Genomic DNA, 26,094 nt, shown 5'->3' with positions numbered 1-26,094 from the left:
TAAGAGATCAACGTCGTTTCAGAGTTTGACCAAATATACACAGCTTTTGGGGTGAGAGGGGAGTGATAGACAAGAACCTTGTTAAAATGACATCAGTGGATGTCTTCTCATAGTTTTACATAACTGAATAGAAATGTAAAGAAGCAATACTTAGACTCCAAATGGCAGCTAAAACTATTGCAAGATTCACACATTAATAAATGAGTTAGAAAATTCTCAGTAATTAAAACTTAATTTTCAGTTTCTCATACATATATTTAAAATTACTTTTCATTACTTCTTTCCTTTGAGACTGTTTGAAAAGTATTCAGTACTCTCCCAGGCGATTACTAGAGGAATAAATTCTTCTGTCATTCAATCTTTTCCATTTATGTCGTCAGCAGAAACAAATGTGTCGACAAGTGTTTCATCATATGAACAATTTTTTTACAAACTGATGGACCGTTAACTGTCAACTCTGAAGATTAATCCAGATGAGTCTCTGCAAATTTTGAGGTACGGTACTGCTCTCCAAGGGAGAATACATGTTCGTTCTTAGGTACCTTTCCTGTTTAAAAAGTAAAACTGGAAATGTTTCACAAACTCTCCCTTTACCATTTCACTAAAATAAATATCTGGTTTGCTTGTTTTCTACTCTAGGGGAGAGGGCTATTGAGTAGGTAGCCTCTGAAAGCATCTCTCCATAGAAAACCAGTAATATACTCTAGCATTCTCTCTCAAATGTGAAACCGTATAACTCAGTCCATATTTTTTTGTGCTGAACTTTTCCAAACAAGAAGCAAGCAACATGTTACTTTCATATTTATTATGACTAATTTCTTTTTGCACTGCATCAAATAGATCGCCAGAGAAACTACACTGGTATCAAAGCTGTCCCCATGTAAATGTAATGAAACAAGGTGAACAGTTACACCCTGTCATTGATATATCCACAACACATCCTAGTCTTTAATCAAGTAGGAGTGACACTTAAAAATAGTTCAAGAGCTTAAAGCGTTTTGCTATCTGAACAGCAGAGGACAAGTATTTAACTCCAGGGCTACAGCCCACCCACAGCAAATACAGGCATTTTTACTTTCAAAATTAGGCACTTAATACTCTCAGGGTTTTTTTTTCTGTAATATACTCCATGATCTTGTAATACTGATGTACTTTTATACTAGTATCTCCATAAATCTTTTTGGATATTAAATGGCAAGTTTCATACTGACAACGTCTTGGAATTCTCTTACCATATTGTGTAGTAGCAATAATCCCTGCTCTTTGAATGCTTCTTGACAATGCAAGAGAAGAGACAAGCCTTGGAAGAACATTGTACACATGAAGGATATTCAGTCTGACACTTTTTTCCAGCACCAAGAAGACTCTAGTGTTCCCTATGGACTCTGGCCACAAATTGCCTGAATATCATAACTGTCTATGTTTATAATTCTTTTTTTCTTTTTTTTTTTTTTTTTTTTTACGAGCATATGTGCAAAGGGTGAGGCTTCAATCATTTTTTAATGAGAAGGTGGCATGACTAGTTTAGCCTATAGGATACATTCTTGTCATAAGAATCCGCCAGAAATCCTGAAGAATTTCTCCAAAGCCAATATTTTTTCAACAGTATAAGATGAGCAAAATCGTCTCCATCACTTTGGCTTTTAGACCCTGGCATTGAAATACACAATAAACATATGAGGGTAAATTGATGGAAGGAAATGATATGGCCACATTCCTTTGCAGTCTAGCTGTTATTGGAAACAGTATTGTAGTGCTATAAGGTACGTGGGGCAATTGGGTGCTTCGGTGCGAAGAGTTTAATAATGTCACACCTGTGTTCCCATTGCCTTTGTTGCCAATTAGGTAACTGTAAAGATCATCCTTTTGTGAGTCCAGTGTACTGTGAAATGCTAGCTCTTGAACCAAAACTAGAACGCAGTAAAATAAACTTTCAAGCGATTAAAATGAAACCAAAATCTGACCATAAGTATACAGTATGCCTGCGGGAAACAAGGGTGCCATGTTATGACAAAATACCCAAGAGATGCTTATCACTCTTGATTCAGCAGTACCCAGCATGCACAACCACATGCTGAGGTGGACATGCAAAAAGACAGACACGCAAGAATCCACTTCAGGTAGCTGCAAAATAAAAAAGGCTTTTCATCGGAACAACTTTTTGATCTGTCAGAGCGGTTCAGGAATTATAAATGTAAAGCAAGCTGGCAAATATTTCAGGGAAAACAGGGGAGGAGTGGTAAAACAGGAGTATGGCACAGGGGGAACAAAACAGAGCAGATCCGGTTAACTTAGAGAAGCATGTGCCACATGCTAAAAGGGTGACCAACTGGTGTCCCTGAAATCCATCCACATGGATGAGGATTTCAAACTCTCTAAGGGCAAAAGAATAGTTATGAAAATCAAGGTGAAGCTTTTTACTAAAATAGGACCTTTTCTCCTACCAACAAAATAGAAAAATATGAATAAGAACACTAGAAACACTACTCTGAACAAAATTCAGGAATATGAAGTAAATTACCAAATACACGCAATAGACTATATCCATGAAATGAGACAAAAGAAAGTCAGTGGCCTTCTGCATCAGAAAGGCTATTTTGACATCAGTGTCAGTGGAATAGAGGTGTCAGTCAGAACCAATATATATTCAGCGTCTCTTAAAAAACAAGCTTTCCTCTTCAGGTTTTAAATTTTAGAAATAAAACTTGGAAGATTAACCCTGGAAGAAATGTATATTAATTCTTCATTTACAGGCAGCCAAAAGGACTACAAAGCAATTTGGACAGAGTGATTTGTTAATGCTGAGACAGTACTGCCCGTTCTTGGCTGAGAAACTGTAGTCCAGGGATAAATAAGATCAGAAAATCTGTCCGTTGGTGGAAAGGTGGTTCAGCAGCCCCTGTGAGACATTGTCACTTATCACATGCCTGTTAGACAGAAAGTGAAAAATATTCTCAAGCTCCATACTTCATCAGATAAAATCAGAAAACCATTTTTTATACTGTATACAGTAGAGCTCAAGAGGGCTATCTATAAATGTCTCAGTAGAATCCTGTTGCAGTCATGATATTAATGAGATGGACTTCTGGTTTAGCAAAACCTGTCTGAGTTTGTGGCTAAAACTCCACTGATATCTACTGTAGAGGGCTGAGAACCTCAGATACTTTTATAAAAACTAAAACAGAATTCTCAGAAGTTAATTGATACTGATATGATTATTGCAATTTACAAGAGGATCTGCATGAAATGAGTCAGTATCAGGGACAAATACTGGCCAGAGAAACAGAAAAACCAGCTAATGTTTCATGAAGCAGCTTAGCAAGTATTCTTCCTTCTATAGCTTCCTATGGATTCGCTGTGTACAGTTTATATACATTTATATTCATTTTTTAAAGCTAAGACTGCAGTAATATGACAAAACTTTAAGTAAATGAACAACATTTCAGCCTCTGTTGTTAAAATCAACACAAGAGCATTAAGTGACCTCCAGTAGATTGTTCAAGAGACTGTCGAAACGTATTAATTGATATTTTTGGAAAAGTGTGTCTAATTAATGAAACCCAAGGATCTGAGTTTTAATTATTTGATCACTGTAAAATGCCATCTTAAATGGTCTACTTTGCCATAAATTCTTGCATAAAATTTATATAAGCCTAAAATAATCTGTTGTTTCCAGTAATGAATATGATTTTTTCAATAATACAAATATCCCCCAAATACTGTCAAAGAATAAATACTGAATGGTATTGTTATTACTGACATCACAAAGCCATATATTGTGCTTAAGGAATCTAATGAGTGAACACTGCTCTTATAAACTCAAGAAGACAGAAATTCATATTTGGTGTAAACGATCCTACAAAAAGCCAATATACTATGTGAAGGAATTTTCTATGAGAAAAATGTGCTTTTTCTCTTTCACAAATGGCAACATTGGGATTGACAGAAATGATGCCTGGTTTTAAAGTATTGTGGTGTCAGGGCGACTGCAATTAAATTCCTTAGCTGAATTGCACTCAGATGTCTTTGTTTAGACAAAGTAATTTACTATAAAATATATAAACCGATGAAAGGATAAAATATAGCAGATTTTAAAGCTAATTAGATATTAGGGTTATTAAAGGGACTTAGTGTGCTGGTGTTTTCCCCCCATTTATCTATTCAAGAAAATGAATTACAGTAATATTTCAGTTCACAAAGGCCAGTGTGAAACAAGCACGTTGCCTGAGAAAGGCAGTAAAAAACATTAGCTGAGCAGTGTTTGGTGGCATTCTCCTCCATGATTTCTATAAAAAGCGCAGACCTGGGCGTACCTGGCCTTCACCTTGCTTCTCAGAGGCACGGTCAGGATATTTCAGCATTGCCTTTCGCATCTTGTGGGTTGACTAAAGCTTGTTTTGAAGGCAATGTTTTGTTTTATCTCCTACAAAAATGTATCAGGCTCCATCAAAACAACCGTTCACAGCATTTGACGTCAGATGTTGACAAATGACTTAGCAGGTCAAAAAGCAGTTGCTTTACAGGCGGAGCCACAGTGGAGTTTTGGAAAGCCTAGGTTAAGACCCTGGTTTACAACTTATTTCCACATTCTATGGCCTCAAGCAGGCACCCTAGCTGTTCACCGGTAAGGCCAGCTGACAAACGAATGACCTCTGAACAGTTTTCAGCTGTTTAAGCTGTGGTTTCTTAGCACAACTCTGTCATAGCACACTGAAGTGACACAAGGCAAACATTGGGAGGCAGACAGTCATGTCTTTTATCTTCTGAAATTCAAGCCACTACAGAATACCCTGTCTCCCTGCTCCCCTTCATGATCTTCCCAGTTACCTCATAGCTGGAAAGGTCAAAACTGAAAAGCAATCTTCTCCAAAACTCCCTTCCCACAGCAAGTCTACTCTGCTTTTGGAGAGTGTAAAAGAGCCCTGGAAAAAAAAGGGCTCTGACATGTGTCAAGGCTGCTCACAAATGTCAGGAAAACTATAAGAGAAATCTTGAAGATCTCCACGTGAATCTTTGTGTTGTGATTTACACAGCTGTGTACAGCTGCGTAAAGCCGGAAACTGAGTGAATCACATCTGGTATGGGGTGCTATTTTTTAAATCAAAGCATAACTGAAGGTCTCCAGAAGGTTTCGCTAACCTGTCTCCCACTCCGAGCCTGGACCTGTCCCTCTGTTTATAACTGGTTGTCTTTAGAAGTCCTACAGGTGTTACAACACTTTGGTCCCTTTTAATGGAATCCCCTATCTCCCCATGTCACTCTTTGAGAACAGGCTATACAAACCCTCTCTCTCCAAAATCCTAAGCGTGTTCATTTTTGCTCTGCAAAAATCTGTGTCCTCCCTCTCACCATTTTGGGAGTCTCTGCTTCTCAGCTACATCCTTAGAACTTCCCAGTTCTGACTGGACCTGGGCATGTCAAGAGAGGACTTAAGCCACAAGGTAGAGATAAGAAAACACATCTAATTCAGAGAAGTATCAGTGGAAAGCTTCTTGAGCAAATAACTGACTAAACAAAGCTTGTAAGACTTAGTGTGTCCTTAAATGTTCTATTCCTTGACTTTTTTCATAAATATCGTTGCTTATCATTCCTAGGATTATGTCCTCTCTGTAGTATGTCCTTTTGCACTGGGTTTTAGAAGGAAGAGTGTCCACTAAATAAGGTCAAGGTAGGTTGACTTAATATTACGAGACGATGCTCAGACATTATCAGTAGCTCTAGCTTCTCTTTTTTGGCTAATAATTAAGTGTTTGTGTTAGAACTGATGGTCATGGAGATGTGGGAAGAGAGAAGATAAAGCACAGAAGCTAAGATATTTTATCTACTAAGAACAACAATGGCAGTTCTATTTTTGAAGCATTCTGGGGTTAAGGCTTGTTATTTCTGGGGGAAAAAAAAAAAAAAAAAGCTGTTAACAATAAGCTCCTTTCTTTTCCATGTCAGCCAAAAAAAGCATTGAATATTTTAGCAATTTCTGTAGCCTTCCATTGACTCTACTTTTAACATAACCTTAATTGTAATTCATGCATCACAGACAGAAAATTAAAAGCTTTAATAATACAGCCATTAGCTCTTATGCTTTATTAAAACTATTTGCACACACTTTGTTGCACTTGTGAGACCTTTCAACAATACAAAACACACTTTTAATACATAAAGGAGCAGAAACTCTCAGGGAAACAGAAGAATATTAGAACAGAGTTCAATGATGTAGGAAAGTACCTGGATAAAAATCCCCTTGCGCAAACATGTCAATCACATAGCGACAGAATGCATATTGATCTAACAGAGCAAAAAGGAAAAAAAAAGTAATGAAGAAAGTAAATTTAATTTTTTTTTTTTTTCTATTTTAACTGTGAAGACAAAACTTGGCAGTGCAGAAACACATTTCAGGGATAGTCTTATTTATATGTTTGGGTTTTTTTCCTGGCCTCCAAGTAATTCACGTGTTCAGGAAGAGGCAATTTCTTGTCCAGGTCTAATTCAACCCTCACAGACAAAATTTTAGAGCTACTGGTGCCACAGAGGTACCAACTCTTCTGGGCTGGCAGGGCACAGCGTGTGCCGCAGGTTGCCAGTGCGCCCCCTCGGTTTTGGCACACATCCTGACCCCCCCCCCCCCCCTCACAGGTTCTGTGCAAACTGCTGCCTGGCCACACGTCCCAAAGACTTTTTCTTATCTTTGAAGATGCATTTCAAATGGTCACAGCCGGGTGATAGAAAAATTCAATAAAGTTTTATATTGCAGTATTTTGATAATATTGTTTTAATAGTATAATCAATGTGTACATTTAGTGAATGAGAATATAAAGAGAACTTTTTGTACTTACTCTCCTGTACCAATGAGTTTTTCCATGGAATTCTATCATTTCACTACAGAATTATATTCCAAACACTAATCTTTACAAATATTTATATACATGTATATATTAAATCTGGATATATATATATATATTAAAACTATGCTACTCAGAAATTAAGGCTTCTGAATCTAAATGAAACTCAGATTTCAGAAACGTTGATTATCTATTGATTTCTCTCTCTCCATAAGCAGAGTTGAAGACCTTAATAAAAATTTCTAACACTAAGAACGGTGAAGAAAAGTTAGCATTTATAAGTTGGTGCAAAAGAATTGCAATATTATTGCTGGATTCTCCAGTTGGCCAGAAAAAAGCATGCTGCCCCACTGGACTTTAAGGGACATTAGCTCTGAAAATTAAAGGTTGATGGCTAAATGCCAACTCTGGTTAGCTAAATTAGTTCCCAACTGTCCTTGAGTTAAACATATTCATCCATCTATGCTAGACTGTTCTAGCACAGTTCCTTGGCTACAGAAGCTACAACTCTCCTCTCTCCAACTCCTGTTGCATCTCTCTCCTGTTCACCTACAAAGCCACTTACTTTCTCTTTGCCAACTTCAAAACAAAATTATGGAGACTTTGGAGTAATTAAAACTTAAAAAATGGCATAACTGTTATATTTAAATGCAAAATGCCATTCCCAAGTATATAACACTCATTGTATTATTTGCTTTCTTACATAGTTCACTGTAGTATTAGTTGCTGCTGAGGCATTTATGTGGTCGCTGCTCTATTACATTGACTGCCAGAGAAGTCCTGGGGTGGAGAACATGATTTCCTATGCAGTTATAGAAATGAGGAAAGGGTTTACAGGCTCAGCAAATATCCAATTTTTTCTACTAGTCGATAGGAGCCCATACATGTTACTGAGATGGCAAGGGTAATACTAGTCAGTATTGTAGAACCTGGGGCAAGTCTTTCAGGACGTACACAGGGCTGTGGCTATAAACACTGCTTTTAAAACCTTTAATGACTATTCATAATCATTTCTACTTTCGTATTTAGGAATTCAAATTTGCCATTCTGGCTGGCTCCAGCTTTGGATTCCATCCTTAAGGAATCTCAAGAACTTGGCTGCAATATCTGCCCTAAGACTATGTGCTAATTTTCTGAAAAAAATAGTGTATGTGTGAGAAAACAAGTATGTACAAATCTGTACTCTCAGTAAGACCATCTAAAGTCACTGAAGTCAGCAAAGTGTTTCCACTGACTTCAATGCACTTGCAAATAGGGCCTCAGTGAGTCAGTCGGTATTCATAATTAAAATAAACCACTGCCAATTCTTTAGCAGAAAGCAAATGGCAGAGCACAGCTCCTGCCCATAGAGCTGAGTTTTTCTTACCCCTCTTTTGCCAAAACAAGCTGCCTTCATCCACGCTGCCCATTGGGAAGAGCCCCTGGACTGTGTTGGGCATTGTATGGAAGACTGCTTGATGGCATGGGACAAAACTGTGTCAGGGACAAAAGCTGTATGGACAATCACAGGACAGAGCACAATCCTGTGATGGTTCTATTTAGGTTATGATATAGATATAGTCTGAGGGCCTGGCAGCTCACACTATTTCATTGATATTAAAATAATCCATTTTTTAAACATAGCAATATAGACCAGGATTAAAATAGACTTTGGGTGTTTCTGTTGTTGGGGTTTTCTTGGTTGGTTTGGTTTTGGAGTTGGCTGATTTGTTGTTTTTTTTTTTTTTTTTGTGGGAATTTAATTTGAATAAACTTTAAAATAAAGCTTTGATCTTGGTTGTAGCTGAGAAGAAAGATTTTGTATTAATCTTCTCATAGGATCTCTTTAGTAACTCAACCCCTGAAAACTGGGATTTATAAAAAAAAAAAGAAGGCAAAATGTTAAACTATGATAAATAAAAATAGCATTTCTACTGTATATGAAATAACAAGATGCACAGTAACATCCCATTGAAGTTCAGGGGAATTCTGCCAATCGGCAATGATTGAAACCTAAGGAATTTTAAATTAATACAATTTTCCAAATGTCTTTCCATGGCTAAAAATTCATTTCAGTTTAAACTCTCCTGTTAAAAAGAAAAATTCACACTACAGTTTTCACCTTATAACTCTGTAATGGTGGCACAGATATTCATCTGAGTACTAATAAATCATGTCAACGTTTGGGACCAGATTCTTACTGATAAAAACTGTCATTGGATATCATCTGATTTACCCTAGGAGATGACCTATCTTTTTAAATTTTAATTTGAGTAAGGAATGATGCAACAGCAGGGACATCGTAACAACCCTTCTGTGATTACTGCCACATTTTTTACATCGCTGCAGAAAAGCTGGCAGAACTACTCCCTTGAGCACAGAAGAGTAAGGACTGCAGGATCGGGAAATCTTGGCAAAACCATATTGACTTCAAAATTATGTTCACCTTGGGTCACAGTGGGACTGAAATATAGAACTGAATTTTCTGAGAGCATCCAGCTGGGCAGCAGCAGCTTACGGTAGAAAAAGGAAGGGCGAAAGTAGAAAAGGCGTCTTTTCACTGACTGCGTGCAGCCCCATCTCCAGTGATAAGGGCAGTTTAAGAGGCTCCTTCCTTCCTTCTCTCCAGCTGCTCATTCCCACTTTCACCTGCCATGGTTCAGTGCACAGCCACCGCAGTCACACTCTAAAGAAGACTTACAAAGTGATCTTTTAATGTTTAATGTTAAGATGGATCATTTTGCTAATATTTGTCAGTTAAAGGGGGGATGAGGGGGGGACCCACAAAAAAAACCCCGAAAACAAAGAAAAAAACCACCATCACTATTGCTCTCTGTAATCTTTGACCCCTACTTACTTAAAATATTTTCCTGTCAGGGAGTAATGATGTTCCTCATCTGCGCACCATTGCTTTTTGAGAGCCTTATACTGAACAGCGTGGAGGGGATCCCACTGTGCACAGATACTCTGTCAGAGCAAACAAAAACCAAAAGAGATTTGCACCTTGCAAGAGGAGCTCAACAATTTGCTGAACTTTCCCCTTGGTCACGGCAATCAGCAGGAAAGATGCTGCCTTGATTTTATGCCTCAAAGGCTCCAGTATTTCAAGTAAAAAAAACAAAATTAACTAGAATACAAATACATGTTAAAAAATACTGGTTCGGCACATTATGCATGTCAGGAAGGAGGCTATGTCTCAAAATCTCTCAGATTTCTAGAAACGTATAATTTAGCCAACTCCTAAGGGGTCCAGAGCTGATGGCTATGAAAGTCTGAGAGAATCTGCCCTGGCAGATTCAGTTACCCAGGCAGGGATGGCTGTTTTGATGCTCAGGCATAACGATTTATCTGTGGTTATCAGCTGAAGGGATCAGATAGATGCGCCACGCAACGCTGAGCTGCCTCTATTAATGTCAGAATAATCCTGTGCCTGCAGTGTGGCAATTCGTAGGGAGAGGTAGGTCCTGCCGCCTTCATTCATACAAAATTGTACTTAACGCCATGGAATAGCCACAGGGAAATCAGGGAACCAGTCAGTGCAATTGGGGAGTAGAAGAATCCAGGCTGGCTCTGACAAAGAGGAGCGTATAGCTAACACCTCTGTTTGGTGTTGATGCATATTAATTCTTTGTTTTATCACTTAATTTATTCCTTTCACCAGGATAGTGGCATGTCTTTCCTTTCTAGGAGAAATTTGGAAGCTGTTCACATCAAATTACATCAGGCGGGTATACCGTCATGTCGTACAATACCTGACAACATGACAATTCCTCATACAATCTTATGTAATACAAATTATTACATTCCCTGTCCTCTGCTGCTACTTTCCTTATTGCTATTGAGGATATATGCATGCCTAGAAACAAAACATAACTCCCAACAGGTCGTTGGATAGCCTGTATTTTCCAGAATAATTTTACTAGCAATACACTGTGTAGTATTCTTCTGAGCAAATCCATGAAGACCCAGGCCTATCTCAAGAGGTATTGGTCCTCGGTGAAGAGGAATTTAAACTTAAATGAATCTTTAGCCATGACAAACAGTTAGAACATTCTGGTTATTCAGATTAAACTTATTTTCTTCTTGATAGCCTCCTTCTAGCTATCTGAGATTCATCTGGAATTTATTTGTACTGCACTTTTCTTTTTCATGGGTGGACTTATGTCCTTGCCAGCTTTAACTCCATTCTCTCTGCTTCTTCCCTGCTACCTTTTTAAGATCTTCGTCTGTTTCCTCCTAGTTTTGTTTACCTTTCTTTTCCGATTTAGTTACAGTCTGAAGAGCTTTCTCCTCCTTAACTTTCGGTTTGGCCTTTATTAGCCCAACTTCTGTTGTTTTCGTCTCTGCCTGCTTGACCTTCTCAGTCGTCTTTGCTTCTCCTTTTCCATCCTTCACTTCCTTTTTAACTTTTGCTTCAACTTTAGCGGTCTTTACTTTCTTCTCCTCTGCAGGTAATAAAGAAAAAGCTTTCAGTGTCATTCTTTCCCCCCAGAATAATACTCAATACCATTTATTGTATTTTGTGCTATTACTAATGCGTATTTCTTCATCATTAACACCTTGCTTAGAACGGATAAAAGCTATAATCCCCCAAAACCAGACAGACGTAGACAGAAATAGGAGATGCAAGCATGTTTTAACTTCAGTCCTGTACAAAGTATTTGGCTAATACTAAGGATAGCAGGCTATCGCAAATAATAGTCAACATTTGTCATGACAATGTGTTAGCTTTTATGGCATAAACGAGGGAGACAAATGTTGGTCATGAAGCAAGTAAATATGGAAGGTACTTCCAGGCTAACTCTGAGTAACTTCAGACTTCAGAGATCAGAGATAAACTGAGTTGTAAGCTGTAAGTGTCGTAGATTAAAAGTGTGGCTATTTGTAACGGTCACTTTTATGCACCGATTCTAGGTCTCTGCCCAACAATTCTTGAGTTCTTGAGTCTCCCTCTACACCAATTCCCCAGGCTGAAAGACTAGTCTGAGGCGGGCCAATTCATGATGTGCCTGGCAGCAGAGTGAGAAGGTTTCCAAGCAGAATTACTGAATTGTAAGTATCAGTGGCTGAAGCTATGCAGAGGTTGGTGAGACCAGGAGTATTCCTTCTGCTCGTGTGTATCAGCACCTTTTTCTCATCTGAGACACGGGTGCTGACAGTATGTGTGTTTCTAGTTCACTTCAGTGGAAAATACAACAGTAGTTTAAAATGCCTCTGAAAATGGTTTAAACTGATCTGTTTAGTGTGATGTTCATGCTTCTGTTTTCTTCATAGCTCTGAAGGTCTCCATCCTTGAGGCATAACTTGAATGCTACAAAATCCATGTCTTTTGTGAGACTCTGGACGTCTATTTCTATTAAGACACTGACCTGACTAGACTGATTTTATCAATATGTAAACTGAATAGTTCTACCTTTATTTTTATAAGGGTCAATTCCTACTTTCAAACAAAGACAGAGCATGGCCAAATACATTGCTGGCTAGTGAAGAAAGAATTTCTTTAGCTACTTATAGTGAAAATGTGTATGTCAAATCACTTACGGGCAGGTCTACTTCTTTTTCAGGGAAATGGTTGTTCATACCTTTAATTTTCATTTTTGAAATTTCAACATATTTTAAAAGAGATCATGCATAGGACTAACCCCTGGATGTTCTAAAGACATTTTAATCTAAATTTTATTTTAATTTCATTATGATATCATATAGCTGGGTTTTGATATGCATTATATTTTCCACTCCAATAAAATAAAGTATATGAATTTTAATGTAAACTCTGTTAAAAATGTAGTATAAACAAATAAATACCTTTGGGAGGAGGTTTCTTCTCAGCTTTTTCATGTCTTTCAGGTTTGTCTTTTTGAATCACTAGAAATGAGCACAATTGTATGTTAGGGAAAAAAACAACAACAAAGGATGAGAAAATATTGCTAAAACGCACCATCATCCCTGGAAGTTTCACATTTCTTCATGATTCCTGTTTTTTGGTTTGCAAAAATCTTGCTTCTTTTTCTCAGGTTCACACACTGGGGTAAAAAGCTTCAAAATATCCGTCGGGACTCACTTAACCAGAAGCCAAGTCCTTCACACAGATCTGAAGCTTTGTAGGGAATGCTTATGCTGCACATTCCAGACGACACAAACTTGCTCTGCTCAATCTCTGAGCAGAAACGGGCTCGGTCTTCTTGTGCTCCAGCCAACGGGAAGCTGTGCAGCTACAGTCGTCGTACAGAAAGGGGTTCTGCTTAGCTTGGGCTCACTGTCATACAAACACAGCCACAAGCCTGGTGCTCACTTCAGAGCTCAGCTCGGGTGAGTTCATGGCTGCACAGGATACACTGTGTAAACACACACAGTGCTGTGTCCCAGAAAGGCTCTCGAAATTTTATGTGGAGACTTCTGTCCTTCCTCTCTTGGATGCCATCTAGCCATAGTGCCAGAACAAAACAGCCTTGAGAGGTAATTCCACTTTTTTCAAGTGATAACTCCATAATAGCAACATCCTCTTGGATGGAATCCTCTGGAATTGCTGCCTATATGAGCCATGATTGATATTTAGACTTGTTTGTTCTTTTTTTTTTTTTTTTTTTTTTTTTGAGATAGTTGTTTCTTAGATGACGTGTTTAAAAACCATTCATATAACTGAAGCTTTATGGAGCCTTTAATGGAGGCTGAAGAAACACCCTAAGTCTTTTTATTGAGTGTAGAGAAAATCTTCTGACTGTGGGGGAAGTAACCACCTGATTTTTGTACACCTGGTCCCTGAAGTTGGCCTGGACGTGAGCGTCCTCATTTCCTAGGGACTGCAAGTGGTTGAAATGGCCCCTCAGCTCTGCTGGTAGCTGACCCGGTTTAGAGCGGACCCCAGACAAAAGGGAGGTGAGCCCGGCAATGGATATCTCAGCACGCTGCCGGCATAAACGTGCCTTAGGAAGCGCTGAAGGCAACGAGTGCCCTAATGCACTGAGTCCACCCTCGGGGACTGGCACGCCATGGAAACTATTCGAGAGCACGTAGCATGCCATGCCGCAGCAGCAAAGCTCCCCAGCTGCAAAGAGGCCAAATTCTTCATAAAATTTTCCAGCCAGCGACTAGAGTCATGGCTGCTATTAAACACATTAGAGCTCTAAGCGATTATTTGGTTAGCTAGCAGATGATAAATGGATAAACAGGCTGGCTGCTCATTAAGAATATCTCAGTGATTCTTGGATGTTATTTGCTTTTCAAATCTACACAGACACTGTGGGCATTTGTTTTCTCCAGATTACTTTAGTGTGCTTTCACTTTATTAAAAAAATCCTACACTTTCAAATTATACACTGAAAGTAGAAAAGATGACCAAATATCTCTTTTAAAGAGAGACTGCACAAAGGGTACTTTTCAAAATCTTTCAAGGCTTTAAGTCTTCATTCCACTTCTACTTCATTTTACATTTCTCCTTAGAGTAAGGTCAAGTCCAATAAAGACTGATTCCTATGTTTGAATCTCTATTGTCTGAACAGATTCGAATTAAACCTAATTAATTCATGTGTCCATTCATCATCAGATTAATCTGAATGCCCTAACAGACTGATACTGAGATACATTGCATAGGGTTTTTTTTTCCAAGAGCTAACTGAGTAAAAGTAAGAAAAGAAAAAGACTGAAACCTAACATTATTATAGAAATATCTGGTTTCCAAAAAGGAATGCATATTAAAAAAAAAAAAAAGAAAACTTCAGAAAAAAACATTCAAATACCAAGCAATAATAAATGCTAATCTTTAAAAAATACCATAAGAGGGCAAGCTGATTGGATTTTTAAATCCCCCTGTCCAAGTCATGGCTAAAGATGGAATTATCAGTCAAAAGAATACTGAAAATCATCCCTCGTACATGATATTGCTTCAGAATATATATGACAATTAGTAGATATGTAAATCTTAACCAAAGCCACTTCTGCCATGGAGGACAGTACAAATCATATATTGAAATGAAAATGTTATTGCAAAAAAATAAAGGCAAGAAAATGAAAATCTACTTTTGGTTATGATGGAAAACCCAGACTGAGAGTTAGTAAACACTCTTGCATTAGGTCTCCACAGGACTGAAAACTGATACACAAGAGAAAGCCTTCTTTGCAGGCAAATTACTAAATCCCATTGTGGAGGAAAAGACATCAAGGAATGGAAATATAACAATCATAGGCTTATTTCTTTAGCTGCACAAGAATGATTTATAATTACCTCTGTGCATTCAAACAAGCAAGAAATATATGCTGAGCCAGATTTCATTCAGGGGCTGATCAAGACCTGCTCAAAGAAAAGTGAGAGTACCCACAAAATATATAGCATGGACTATAAGAGCTTTGTACTTTAAATACTCATCTCTACACTCCTATATAAGCACTAAAAATCTAAAACAGTACAACATCTAATACTAATTACCTTTAGGAGGTGCTTTCTTTTCATGTTTTTCTGGCTTTTCAAGTTTCTCTTTGTGAGTAGCTAGAAATAAATATCAACAACATTAATGGTTATTAAAAAATAGAAATGTTGCATTTTAAGTGAGAAAAAGGAGAAAAAGCATCAAGAAACACAACTAGGCACCACGGCTACCGATGCAAAGAACCAGAAAGATTCATTCAGCTGCTGCTGTCTGCTGTTGGTGCCAAAACACGTGATAGAAACTTTCAATAACGTGTCTACCACCCCTGAGGTCTCTGCCATCGGCTGGGGGAGGAATGGCCTTTCTGGCACAACAGTAATCCCATGAAAGAAGTCAAGAAGAGTCATGCTTATTTATGTTGTTTACTGGTTCACTTTGTTTGTTTTGTTTATTGTTGTTTTCAAGCTTTCTTGTTTATTACTTTGCTTCATTTCTGAAGGATTTGCTGAACTCCACATAACAACTAACAGTTTTTCCAGCTATGAATGATTAAACACGATAATTAATTACAAATCTAATTGCAATGGCATTATAACTAATGCTCTTTGGGGCGCTTTGTTTGCTTTTAATTTCTACTTTACAAATTGAAATAAAGTAGACTGTAGTGACTCGATTTCTGGCTCAGGTTTCAGAATACACCTGAATTGTGCAATAGTCCCTGAGTGGTGGATAGCCTGGTATATTGTCCTATGTGGGCTGATTTGCTAAATTTTTGCGATTGACGTTTACATAGTTACTTGTCCACGGTAGTGTAGAACTGATATTTGTATGCGTTCGTATCCCCTGAGGTAGCCTACAGGGACCAGGCGTGTGAAAAACACTCAGCTGCCTATTTGACTCCGGCATATGAGTTTATACTAAGAACACAAAAATGTATGCGTGAGCATTGCTACGTACTCTCCAGCCTTGAGTTGGTGTTTCAAAAGAAAGTAAGAATTGTGGAAGATAAAGCAATGCTAGATGCCTATTTATTGCAAGTAACTACTTAAAGAATTAGTGCTGCCCTATTCAATGCCTATGCAACAGCCCTACTCAGCATTGTATGCAAAATGTTTTTTTAAGTGGACTTCCTCATTACCTTTGTTTACAGGTTGTCAGGTGCTTTTACTGGATGACCATATTCTCTTAGCAACCATACGTACTGTGACTGTTGGAAATACTCAGAGATTACTGGGAGATTATACTTATCCAGAGTATAGAATATGTTATTTCCCTTCGTCAGAAAAAAAACCAACAAACATACAGAAGGAATACAAAATGCTACTCAGTCTGTATGTCTGCAAACCTTTATATGATCTTGTGATTTTTATTCCTAAAGTTCTGTAACATTTTTTCCAGTCAAAGGGATACATAAATGAAAATTGAGTGGACAGTTAGTTCTGGGGTACCTCAAAATGTAAAATAAGTTCTGACATTAAATCATTACCTGCATGCCTTTCCTTTTTTTCAGGTTTTTCTTGTCTTTCCAGTTTGTCTTTATGTGTCACTAGGAAAGAAGAAAAGTGTTCATATTTATTAAAAAAAAAAAAACAAACACAAAACAACTGTGGAAAAACTTAAAAGTCAAAAATAATTCTACCAAGATAAGCCTGAGGAGACAAAATGGCAAACCGTGTTACTCCTGAGCTATCCCGTGTGTATCTGCACAGCCTTCATCGTACCACCTGGGTGTGAGCAGACGACTCTGGCTAACAGCTTCTGCTTACCGCCCAAGCCGCGGTAACGTGCCTCAGCAGTTTACTACAGTAACACCATCGCTTGCAATTGTCCGTCCACCCAGGGTGGGTTGAAGGAGGATGGAGCCAGGCTCTTTTCAATGGTTCCCAGTGACAGGACGAGGGGCAATGGGCACAAGTTAGAACACAGGAAGTTCCGTTCAAATACACGGAAACACTTCTTTATGGTGAGGGTGACGGAGCACTGGCACAGGCTGCCCAGGGAGGTTGTGGAGTCCCTTTCTCTGGAGCTTTTCAAGACCCGCCTGGATGCAGTCCTGAGTAATGTGCTCTGGGCAATCCTGCTTTAGCAGGGGAGTTGGACTAGATGATCTCTAGAGGTCCCTTCCAACTCTGAAACTCCGTGATTCCATGATCCCTGAAGAGAGATTTTCAGAAAACTGTCAAGGACTGAGGCAGGGCTCACAGTAAATGCTGCTGCCTGCACCAGAAAGAGGACATCACCTGGGCCAGCCCGTACTCTGTCAGGCAGAGGCTCGTAAAAACCCTGGAATCAATCCTGGAGCGTAAGAGCATCACATGCGCAAATGACACATCTGTTACTTGCCAGCTGGCTTGAAATGGATAACCAGTAATGGATATGGATAGCTAGTAATGGATACAGATAGCTAGTAATGGACACCAGCTGAGATCAGTCCCTGGCAATGATGATCTCAGAGCCATAATTAGGTGCCCAGTATGTGCAAAGTAAAAACTAACATTATGACAGCGGAAACTGTATTATGCTATCCACTCAGTCACATAACATTTTCCACTCAGTTTTCTTAGGATTTTACACAATAATTTTCCAGTTAATGGGAAATAAACATGTGGATTTTAGAGTACTTCAGAAAAATCAACTGTGAAACTACAAGCTAGCTTTAACTCTAAGTTTGATGGAGATTTCATCCCAGTTTCATAAAACTCCCTTTGTCAAACCTGAGAAAATAAGGTCCTTCTTTTAAAGTACCATGAGTTCCATATCTAACTGGAAGCAAAAGAAGGGTGGGGAATATTCAGGCACTCACATTTTTTTAGCAATATAGTGAAGAAATACATGAGGATGAATTCCTGACATAGCTGAGTCACTTCTAAGTGACTAACACACTTCTATTTATTCTCTGTGTCACTAGATAACTTTCCTAAACTTCATCACGGAGTTGATTAGAAATTAGAATAGGATGTTATTTACACTCTGGTTATCTAAATCTTGAAAAGAGAATGTATTTACAAGAGAAAATAAGCAGTGAAAATACAGGGATGCAGTACAACTTTGAAACAGTGAATACAGAGAAGCTCTATATGCAGTAGTGGTTTAGTAGCACTTGTAGCAATAGTTCACTAAGCAAAACTAAGTAATACATTCACTTTAAGATAAAATAGTTAGGTACACAGAATGTTAGTAGGAATTATGACAAGTTAAGACAGTATAATAATTCTTATTGTTCTTTATTGGCTATCTGAGGTCGGCTGGGATAATTTTTTCCTGTTCAAAGAAGCTTTAAAAAAAATTAAATATTGTTCTATCAAATCAAATTGAAGAATTTTCCAAGTCTTCCACAAAATAACAGGAGAATTCCTAATGATACATTCATGTTTTAATATGGGACATCATAGTCTTCGCTCTGTCATTTTTCCAAATTTCAGAAAATATTTCTCTTGTTACCACTGTACCATTTTCTAGTAATAAATATTCATTCTAACAGAAACCTGAATTTATGTGCCTGCCATTAACCTCTAGAGTCAGTCTTGCTAACTCAATGTATTTTGAATTTTTTGTACAAAATCAAAAAGGTCCAATCAAAGACCATTAGAAAGGCCTCGTCAAGCACAGATTTCAGGAAGGTGAATGTTCGCTTGGGTTGTGAGACTCATGTTCTTGGGCTGAAATAAATCAGCTGTGGCTGGGTATTGGGTCTTCCCTTTTTTTGTGTGATTTATTATGACCATTGACCTACTTGCTCTTTCAGAATGGGTTTCTTCCTCCAGCCTGAGACTTCATTAATCACATTTTTATGTAAAGGACATGTTCTCAGAAGACTTAAAGTGTTTTGACAAGTAGGTATGTTCCAACAAAATTCCATTTTGCCAAAAAAATTTCTCCCAAGGCAAACTAGATGGTGGCTCTTGGAACCCAGAGTTAACTCATGAGTCGTGGGTGGAGAGGAAGCTTTAGCCTGATTCTGACTTCTACAACAGGCAGATCTGTAATTTGTTATTGGTATACACCAACAGCAAATTAGTAAATCCTCTCTAACACCCTCTCCCCACCGTTTCTGAAATTAGTCTGGGGAAATTTTTTTTCTAAGGCAGGTCTCTGAAGCAGAATGCCTCCAGGGACCGAGCCCTGTATGTTATAATTTACTCATTATGGTTTGCTCAGAAGTATTGCCAAAGACAAATATTATGCTTGGATTTATTAAAGAATAAAAAAGGCACCTATTTATGCTCTGGGCATCTTTTACATAAGTTAATAATACAGTAAAAACTTATTCATTAATCTCTGAATATAATTTTAGCCTTTCTGCAGAGTGATGAATTCAAAATTATTTTAAAATCCTCATTCTCCTTCCAGCTGGCTTTCGCAACACCTCCTCTGTCCTTAAACATAATTGGGATTTACAAGAAGGGTCTAAGAGTCAATAGATTAGACTGTTTTGAACCACTGGTAAAGAGACAATGAACATGAAATACTGAATACATACCCTTTAGGGGTTCCTTCCTCTCAATCTTTTCTTGTTTTTCAGGTTTGTCCCTGTAAATTACTAGAAACAATAAAAAAAAAAAAAAAACACACACACACAAAAACCACAAAAACCACCATAAATCTGTAATCTGGAGGTATTATGTACACTTATTATTTCACCAAAATTATCAAGGAAAAATATTTGCAAAATCAAATAACGGATTTTAGCTCTGAGTCACAGGTACTAGATGATGTATAGACCTTCTTAATGTCAATATTTAGTTCCAGGTCCAAGGTATTTTTCCTTGAATGTGCTTTCAGACGTTAGACCATATTTTTGTCAAATAAGTGATTATTCAGCAACCGTAATCTAATCTGTGGGATCTCTTTCTGTCCCATTACACAAGCACCCTGACTCTAAGATTTCTGACAGAGGAAATTATTTTCAGTCCTTGACAGCATTGCTTTCTATTCTTACCAAAAAAACTGCTAGCACATTGCTTTCCATGCTTTTTTCCCTTTATTTTTAGCTGTTACTTCAGCCACGGGATGGATTAACAAGAAAACAGCTCTTTTTAATCAGAGGGTAACTTCCAGAAGAGCAGCTGTTCCAAACACAACCAACTACACATCCCGCAGGCAAACATGAATCCTCTATTGCCCACCCATCATTCAGGCCATGTTTTTGGACGTGGTTGTAGTCCACATGCTAATGATTTAGATGGGCAAAAACTTTCCTTGTCAACCTCTACCACTAAAAGACTATAGTTTTGCAATTTAACGGAAAAGGTATTTTCTTCGCAGTAGTCAGGTTTCTGTCAACAAGTAAACCACTGAAAAGACAACTGATTAGAAGACAACTGTGAGCTTTATATACAAGCACAGTAACATTTTTGCATACATTCTTTTCACCAGCTTTGCTGCAAATGTCATTTCACAGAGGTGCAAACGTATTTTTGTTGGTTAAATATTCCCTCATTTGAACATAGGCCCACGTCTTTAAGAAAACTCATTCCAAGCGTTCAGTAATTTCATTACGTCTTGCATGTGTTTGCATTATCCGAATACATTTCCAGTCATAGCAGGTGAATTATTGTTGATAATAATTAGCACTACAGTGGAAAGAGATTGAAGGGACATTTTTCACAGCCTTTAAGGAATGTGGACAACCAATTTACACTAAAAAATAACAGACTGTGAAGAATGCAGCAACACCAGCAATGTATTACTGAATGAATTACAGACTGTAACTCATTCAATTGCTTTAGGACATCTAGTAGCACACCAAGCAAAACCAGTCTCCACTCTCCCTACACCGTGTAGAACTCTGAACATTTTTGCAGAAACTGTAACGTGCTTTTACATCTTATATTTGTATTAGCAGGTCCCAGCTCTGTGCAAAACACTTCCAGTCAGCTTGTCGTCAGTTTTGGATGGGGCAATAGCACAGTTTTGCAAACAATAGCTCTGTGATGGTCAACGGCAGTGAAATACGAGCTTCTGCATGTTGGACAAAAGCCCTTGTAGTCTCTGTGCCAAAAAATACAGCTGAACTATGCAGAACAGACTGGCAATCAGAAAGCTTGTTTTTAGCCACAGAACATCTTACTTGTGCAAGGGAGACTGTTGTGGGTTTTTTTTTAGTTTATTCTAGCTTCTCTACATCCAGCTCTGGAGCCCTCAGCACAGGAAGGACATGGACCTATTGGAGTGGGTCCAGAGGAGGTCCAGAAAAATGCTCAGAGGGCTGGAGCCCCTCTCCTATGAGGACAGGCTGAGAGAGTTGGGGTTGTTCAGCCAGGAGAAGAGAAGACTCCAGCAAGACCTTACAGCCGCCTTCCAGTACGTGAAGGGGGCCTATAGGAAAGATGGGGACAAACTTTTCAGCAGGGCCTGTTGTGCTAGGACAAGGGGTAATGGCTTTAAACTAAAAGAGGGTGGATTTAGACTAGATCTAAAGAGGCAACTTTTTTACAATGAGGGTGGTGAAACACTGGAAGTGTCATGGTTTGGACAGAGAGGTGGTAGATGCGCCATCCCTGGAAACATTCGAGGTCAGGTTGGACGGGGCTCTGAGCAACCTGATCTAGCTTAAGATGTCCCTGCTCACTGCAGGGAGGTTGGACTAGATGACCTTTAAAGGTTCTTTCCAACCCAAACTATTCTATGATTCCATGATTCTCCATAGCATTTCCCTATTTCATGCATTAGGAAAAAAAACCAAAATGAGCCTTGAACAGTACTACCTGAATTGAGCACCAGCAGACCTTAAAGTGGACAGGAAAACCCAATTTAAAGTTTCTTCACATCATCAAAAGAGTATAAAGGGCTAGAATGCAAGGAAATACTAATATTTGTGTGTACTCCAAGCTAAAAACATGGAGGAGGGATCATTTGGCTCCTTCTTGAAGAAATAAAAGTAACTTGATGTATCTGGGCAGGGAGCCTGGAATGTGGATAAGCAGAGACCAGGCTGGCATAAGCATGAGCTATTTTTCTCTTCCCAATGATAGGCTGAAGGCGATCTCTGGTTAGTCCAAGAGCCCTATCCTGTGTGTTGATACCCCCATAGCCTCAGAGCTTGCTAATCTCAGATTGTAATGTTTACCATTACCTCTTATGGACACTGTCAGGCCTACGGCTTTTGGGTTGAACCTTATCCGGGGAGGGCAGGTGTTGCCAAAAGTTAAAGGGTTCATGTTTCAGGGCTGCGGCGACTGGCCATTTTTGACTCTTTAATCACAGTGCAACAGGGACACCAAAGTCCACAGAAGGGACCAAAGTCCACATTTGATCTGACCAACTCAAATATGATTTTTCTTTTGCATATTAACGCTGTTTCCCCCCCCCCGAAATCTTTTCATGTTCAGCTTCATATGTAGTCCTGAAAGCTCTGTCATGTAGAAAATACTTCACTGTCTACAGATCTTTTCCAGATTTAGTCACTTGCGTATCAATTTCTTTGTAAAGGACTTAATAACGCCCATTTTCAAGCCCACAGCGCTTAGGTGCAAGCATTTGGTTTCAGAAATAAGCCAGGCTGGCCGTACTGCCATGTTTCTGTGAAACAAACTAGAGTTAATAAGATATTCTTTTTTGCGTATGAAAACCAAAGAGGAAGCACAAAAATGTTTTTAAGGCTGCAAAGTCAAGCACTCTTCAGCTGAAAAATGCTGGAACTAAAACTGCTTATTCAACTTTAATTCAACAATTTTACTTGTTTTATGACACACTTTGTAATTAAAAGATCACCTCTTTTTTTTAATAAGATGCTGGATTCATACAGAAAAAATAAAAAGAATAACTAAAACTAGTTTTATGGCAATTTTGTAAGCTAAAATTTTCCCACAACTTAAAGACAATTCTTGCAAAAATACCTTCCTTTGCAAATTCCAAAAAAAGCATAAGCTCAGAATGAACTGTTATTAGCATTGGAAAAAATATAACACCCCATCCTAATTTTCACTAACCTAGATTTTGAAAATTGCTGAACCATTTTTATATGACTTTGAATGAAAATTCAGCCCGAGGCAAAAAGATGAGCATGAAAAATTTCATCCTCAGTGACTGGAGTGTGGTAAATTTATAAATAATCTAAAATAGGAGCTCACAACGGAAAATTTTAAGGTAATTTAACAATGTATTCCAAACAATCATATAAGAATATTGCTATCTACTTCACATAAAATTAAAAACAAGCAGCATAACACATATGTGATTTTTCCAAATTTCAATCATCTAATAGTATATTTGATTTGCGTCAAGTGGAAAAGATAGTGAAGGGCAATGTGATTCAGTTTTTTTTCATTTAAACGTTTGAGACAGAGACATTCACCATCCCCAAAAAAGCAAGTGCAAGAAGAAGAGATGTAATAAGGAGGCACTAATTCCATACCTAAGGGAAGTAAAAATAGTTTCCAGCTGAGTAAGTCTTAAGTCTGCTGCTTAGTATAAAGCTAGGTGATGAGTGCAATAAGCATGAAGCAGAGATTGCTTGCTCCAGCTAACTGACTAAGTGCTTGTCTACAGAGCAACACTCGGGAAAGTTAAGATAAATGAACTAATACAATGAAGTTAGAGTGCATTAGTCAGAGAGCATTAAATCTCTGTGTAGATGCTTTTATTCAGAAGTAAAATAATCTTAGATGGCTGTAACTTAATTCTTCTTGAAGGAACACTCAAAAAAAATATAATCTAATAATCTAAGGAAATCCCAGCAATTAATGAACTGTGGAGGCACCTGCACTCATTACAAACTACCTCAGTTACCTGTGAAGAGGGAAGAGGCTTGCCTCTGAGCTTGCCCGCACCTTCCCAAACTGGCACCAGCCGTGCACACGCTGCTCACTGCAGCGCCTAACCCTGTGCTGGATTTAGCCCTTCGACACCAAACATAAATGCCTATATAAGAGCGAAGCAATGTCTCATGAGTTACACGTTTGTACCATTTAAGACGAGGTTTAAATGCAGCAGTCAGACAGTGTTACATCCATCTGAACTGAGATTTAGATTTGACAGCTACTGGTGGTAGTCAAACTGCCCACTGCATTGGCTTCACCCTAGGCTGCCGTAAGTCCCTACAGCTACATAAATACTTGACAGCTGTACCTGAGCCACTACAGCTACATTGCGATCCGTACCATGTTACCTAGTTTAAAGCTAACTCAGGTATATCTGTAGCCGTACCTCTAGAAATCTGGGTAGACAACCCCTGTGTCAAATGTAAATGTGCCATTTAACTTGCTAAATTTTGTAAACTTATTTGATTTTCTAGTATACTCTGGATCTGTATGGTTCAGCTCTATTTATGTGTTTAGCTGTGTCAAATACTTTACCTTTCAGCTACAGCAAATTAAATTATGGGGATACTTTATATTGGTCTTTATAATCTCATAATTTATCCATATCCTAAAACACAGACGGATTTACTCTGTGATGTTTAATATTTGCATTGTCAGTAGGGCCCTATTAACAAGTTGGTAGGGGTAGGAGGGACAGATATGTGCTACTCATAGTAAATGGAATAGTTTTGAAGGGCTTGGAATCGATTCGTCAAATCAGGCTGAATTCAGAGATACTTTCTGAACGAAAAACCCAGAGAAGTTAGTGCAGATTCAGAGGCACACAAATATCTGTCCTAAAATCACTGTGATTTAATCTATGGCTGTCCGAGGTAGCATTTTGATCATATTGTCTTCTTCCATCCCTCACTCCAGCAGCAGTCTATAAGTGAAGTATTATTTGGGAAAAGTCACACAATAGATCAGCCATTTTCCATTCCTTCACAATGCCTGTTGTAACAACAGATATTTCCCAGAAATGCAGGTCAATTCAATTCACTGCTAACATCAGTTTTCCATAAAACTCAGAAATGATCATTTGGATTATATACAGAAATTATATACTTATATGTACCGTTATCTCAATATATTTTATTATCCTTCCTTGCTGCTGAAGTATTGCATAGTTGCCTACTATTCATTGATAGTAATAGTAATAACAAGTATAACACCTACTTCTTAAACAGCCTTCAGCAGCAGCTCAGAGCCTTGAAAAGTCTGTTTATGGCACAAAACGACAGACCCACAGGAAAAGCTGTCCCATCCCTCACCCTCTCCCTCCAGGGAACTGCTCCAGCCCCGACCCCTGCAGTGGCCACACACTGAACTCGCCCCAGTTTATTGATATTTTTCCTGTACTGGGAGGCCCGGAACTGGACGCAGTGTCTAGGTGTGGTCTCATGAGAGTGAGTACAGGGGGATAATTTACCCCTTACCCTCCACTGACTGGCCGAGCTCCTGCTCATCCAGTCCAGGTGCTGTTGGCCCTTGTGAAAGTACTAATACATCAAATAGCAAATTGGAAAGACTCTATTTTGTAGTGAATTTGTTCTCTTGTGTGCACATAATCATGAAATAATTTAATTTCAGTGCTCTTAAGCATGAGCAAATGCTCTGTTGAACCATTTCTCAGAGTCTTTCTTCTTTTCAGGATTAAATTGACTAAGTACAATAATTGAAATGGACTTTATTGCTAGTAGTTTATCAAAATATTTAATTAAAAGCAAATTTTAGGGCACAAGTTTGCCTGGCTCTTAATACTCTAAGAATCTTTCTCATAATTTCAGCCATTTCCATCTGGGATTTGCATTCGTTGTATCTAGTCCTCATATTTCAGTACAATCTTTTAAAAATGACGTTTATGGATGGAGCTCACTTGTAAATCTTGGGACTTGGATTCAGGGGGCTTGACTATTCAAAAATATGCTTAAAATTGTTTTTAAAACTCTAGTGTCCCCATATATTTGCGTGGATGAGTGAAATTTGTTTGCGGTGTTTGCTTCTATTAAAAACATTCATTTTGCCTCTAGAGTTTTCCTTTTAAAAACAGTAAAAGATTGTATTTGCACATGCTTCCTGGAGGTACTTTAGAAACAGTAAAACTCCCTGAAGATT

General features: G+C 38.3%; 1 protein-coding gene across 1 annotated transcript in view; it reads right to left on the bottom strand.

Moving 5' to 3' along the window:
- TRDN (triadin) overlaps positions 1-26,094 on the bottom strand; it is a 233,828-nt gene that overhangs the window by 145,250 nt on the left and 62,484 nt on the right. The window contains exons 7-12 of the mRNA XM_082481943.1: positions 19,659-19,718; positions 16,665-16,724; positions 15,238-15,297; positions 12,621-12,680; positions 11,066-11,260; positions 6,223-6,282 (exon numbers count right to left, since the gene is read on the bottom strand). Coding sequence (XP_082338069.1) covers positions 6,223-6,282; positions 11,066-11,260; positions 12,621-12,680; positions 15,238-15,297; positions 16,665-16,724; positions 19,659-19,718 — 495 coding nt within the window. The remainder of the gene's footprint in view (positions 1-6,222; positions 6,283-11,065; positions 11,261-12,620; positions 12,681-15,237; positions 15,298-16,664; positions 16,725-19,658; positions 19,719-26,094) is intronic.

This window comes from Vanellus vanellus (genome assembly GCF_965231255.1).
Source record: "Vanellus vanellus genome assembly, chromosome: 3".
NCBI classification, from domain to species: domain Eukaryota; kingdom Metazoa; phylum Chordata; class Aves; order Charadriiformes; family Charadriidae; genus Vanellus; species Vanellus vanellus.
This window is presented reverse-complemented; position numbering and strand designations above follow the sequence as displayed.